The sequence below is a fragment of the Cricetulus griseus genome, chromosome X, assembly GCF_003668045.3.
Source record: "Cricetulus griseus strain 17A/GY chromosome X, alternate assembly CriGri-PICRH-1.0, whole genome shotgun sequence".
NCBI lineage: Eukaryota > Metazoa > Chordata > Mammalia > Rodentia > Cricetidae > Cricetulus > Cricetulus griseus.
The window spans coordinates 7,451,935-7,454,714 of NC_048604.1; the positions used below are offsets into that span (position 1 = coordinate 7,451,935).

Sequence of the window (2,780 nt, forward strand, 5' to 3'; positions counted from 1 at the left end):
AGCTCTTTATTCTTTTCTGTAGAACAATGAGCCAGGAAGATCTTGAAGTTCTGCTCATATTCTCCAGTGTCTTCCAGAGCATGCATTTGCTGCTTGACCCCCAAACATGAGGAACAAAGTCTCTGCCTCCTTCCCTCTTCACATCCCCATCCTCCCTTCTGACCTCCTAGTTCTGCCACCAGAGAATCACAGGGACACAGATCTTTTCACATCACAATGAATTTATTTTTGCAAATCTCATTGGGTAGCAATAAGTGGGCATTTCTGAATAACTATACTACTAGACACATATGTCTGGTGTCTGGCTACAGGCTATTGAATTCAATAGTGGAGATGTCTGAGGCCATTATGGCTTGGTGTTCCTGAGCTAACTCAGTGCTCATCTCCTCCGCATACTGGTTGCTGTAGCCCCAGAGCTTGTCCATCTTGTCCTGCATCTCTTCTTGTTGATCATAGCGGGTGAAACTCTCCTGTTTCCCCTGATGGTTGAGGTAGCAGAAGGTGAGCTTCTCCTGTTTCAACCTTTCGTCTTGATAGAGGAATGTGACCATCTGGTCCTGAAGCTGCTTTTCTTGATAGTAGGGTGTGACAAATTGGTCCTGCAGCTGCATATTTTGGTAGCAAAGGGTAATCATCTCTTCTTTGATCTTTTGATCTTGATAATACAGTGTGGCCGTCTGGTCCTGTAGATGTTTTTCTTGGTAACAGACGGTCATCATCTCTTCCTTTACACAGTTGTCTTGATAACAGAAAGTGAACAACTGCTTCTGTAGCTGCTGCTCCTGATCAAATTCTGTGGTCACCTCATCTTTGACCAATTTATCTTGATGGAATGGCATGATCACCTCTGCTTTCAGCTTCATGTCTGGATCAAATTGTGGGACCAGACCTTGTCTCATTTGCATGTATTGATCAAAGGGTGTGATCACCTCCTCTTTTATCTTCATGGCTGGATGGAATTCTGTGTCCATCTCTTCTTTCAGGTGCACACCTTGATCAGATTGTGTGGTCACCTCCTTTCTCAGTTGCACGTATTGGTCAAAGGGTGTGGTCCCTTCCTCTTTTAGCTTCATGTCTGGATCCAATTTCATGATCACCTCTTTTTTCGGTTGCCTACATTGGATGAAGGGTTTGGTCATCTCCTTTTTCACGTGCATGTCTGGATCAAACTCCGTCTTCATCTCTTCAATCCGGACCATGTGTGGACCCAATTCTGTCGTCGTCTCTTGTTTCAGGCGCATGTCTTCACCAACTTTTTTGGTCACCTCCTGCTTCAGATTCTTGTTCCGACGAACGGGAGTCATCACCTCCTGTTTCAGATTTTTCTTTTGTTTGAAGTATTTGCGTTTTTCTTTCTTCACATGTTTGCCTTTCAGCAGATTGTTTTGACGACGAGCTATGATTATCTGCTTCCGCAGTTTCTTGTCTTCATCACATGGTGTCTTCCTCTTAACTGGAAGCTGCTTGGCAAGGCCAAATTGCCTCTTCAATGGGCCATGCCGCTGATAGTATTGATTCCACAATACATTCATTTGATTTTGCAGCTGCGCATACTGAGCCCAGAGCTTCTTCAGCTTCTTGCGCAGCTTCTTCTGCAGCTTCTTCTTCTTTTGTTTACGGCGGCGTCTTTTCTTCTTTTTCAGCTGCTTATTTTCTTTAATGGATGGTATTGCTTTTCCATGTGCCTTCTGTTTCCCAGAAGGAATGGTTCTCTCTTGCGAGATCTTCAATGTGGAGCTCCTTTTCAGGGTCCATTTTACCCTTTCTAGGACATGTAGATTCTGGAAGGGCAACACGGTGTAACATTGGTTAGTATGTAAGTGTGAGGAAGCAAGTATTTCTAAGTGTGTGTGTTGAGCAGTTGGATTAAGCCAGGCCAGGCGTGGAAGGGTTGGTTTTCCAGCGGGGAGAGAATGATGGAGTAGAGAGAGCCCTGTTAGACTAGGTGTACTTACATTTTCATCACTTCTGGAAGTGAATTCACTACCAGCTTTGCCAGAAACTCGAGTTTTAAGCTTTAGTGAAATCTTGCCCCCCTTCATTAGGGGGGCATGTGAAGTCGAGGGGACTGTAGTGCCTTTCAGCGACTTCTTAGCCTTGCCCATCGTGAAGCCTCACAAGGCTCTGTCTTAGAAGGCTGGAGAGTGGAGTTTTATACCCTCCCAGAACAATGGAGGCCACACCCCTGCGCTCTGATTGGTTAGCTAGGTCTTCCATAGCCAATAGCAGCAAGTGTGGGTTCTGACATCACAGTGTGTCCCTTCTGCTGCCTTGGTGAATGTGGGTGTGGTCAGGCTGTCCAGGAAACCAAGGTGAGGCTCAGTCAACAGAAAGTACCACCCTTGACACCTCTGATGGGGGAGATGCTAGGAGGGAAAGAGGGGTTTGTTTTGACACAGAAGCTTCTCTTCAACATCCCAAACACAGCTTTTCCATGCTACCCGTCTTACATACCTGTGTTTAGTCGGTGGAAGTACATGTGCCTTAGGCTTTGCTACTCAAAATCTCTCCAAACTCCCCCTAACCAAATGAGTGGTTCATTCCATTATCTATCTCCCATAACACTTAACTAGCATTTTGAATTACTTAGAAAACTCTGATGACACCCTATGGAAGGCCTCACCATCCAGGGGGAGCAGAAAGGATATGTGATAGATAGGTTTTTATTTGGGGTTGATGGTAGGGGAAAACGGGAGGGAGAAGGGAACTGGGATTGTCATGTAAAACAAACCTGTTTCTAATTCAAATAATAAAATCTGGGGAAAAGACTTTCAAATTGA

The 2,780-nt window shown here is 45.0% G+C and overlaps 1 protein-coding gene across 1 annotated transcript; it reads right to left on the minus strand.

The window, feature by feature from the left end:
* Positions 1 to 305: 305 nt before the first annotated feature.
* Positions 306 to 2,105, minus strand: LOC113837791 (golgin subfamily A member 6-like protein 7). The gene is made up of 3 exons (XM_027433438.1): positions 1,956 to 2,105; positions 1,398 to 1,781; positions 306 to 1,175 (listed from the first exon to the last, which is right to left on the minus strand). The coding sequence occupies exons 1-3, from the start codon at positions 2,103 to 2,105 to the stop codon at positions 306 to 308; spliced, it is 1,404 nt and encodes a 467-aa protein (XP_027289239.1).
* Positions 2,106 to 2,780: the final 675 nt, after the last annotated feature.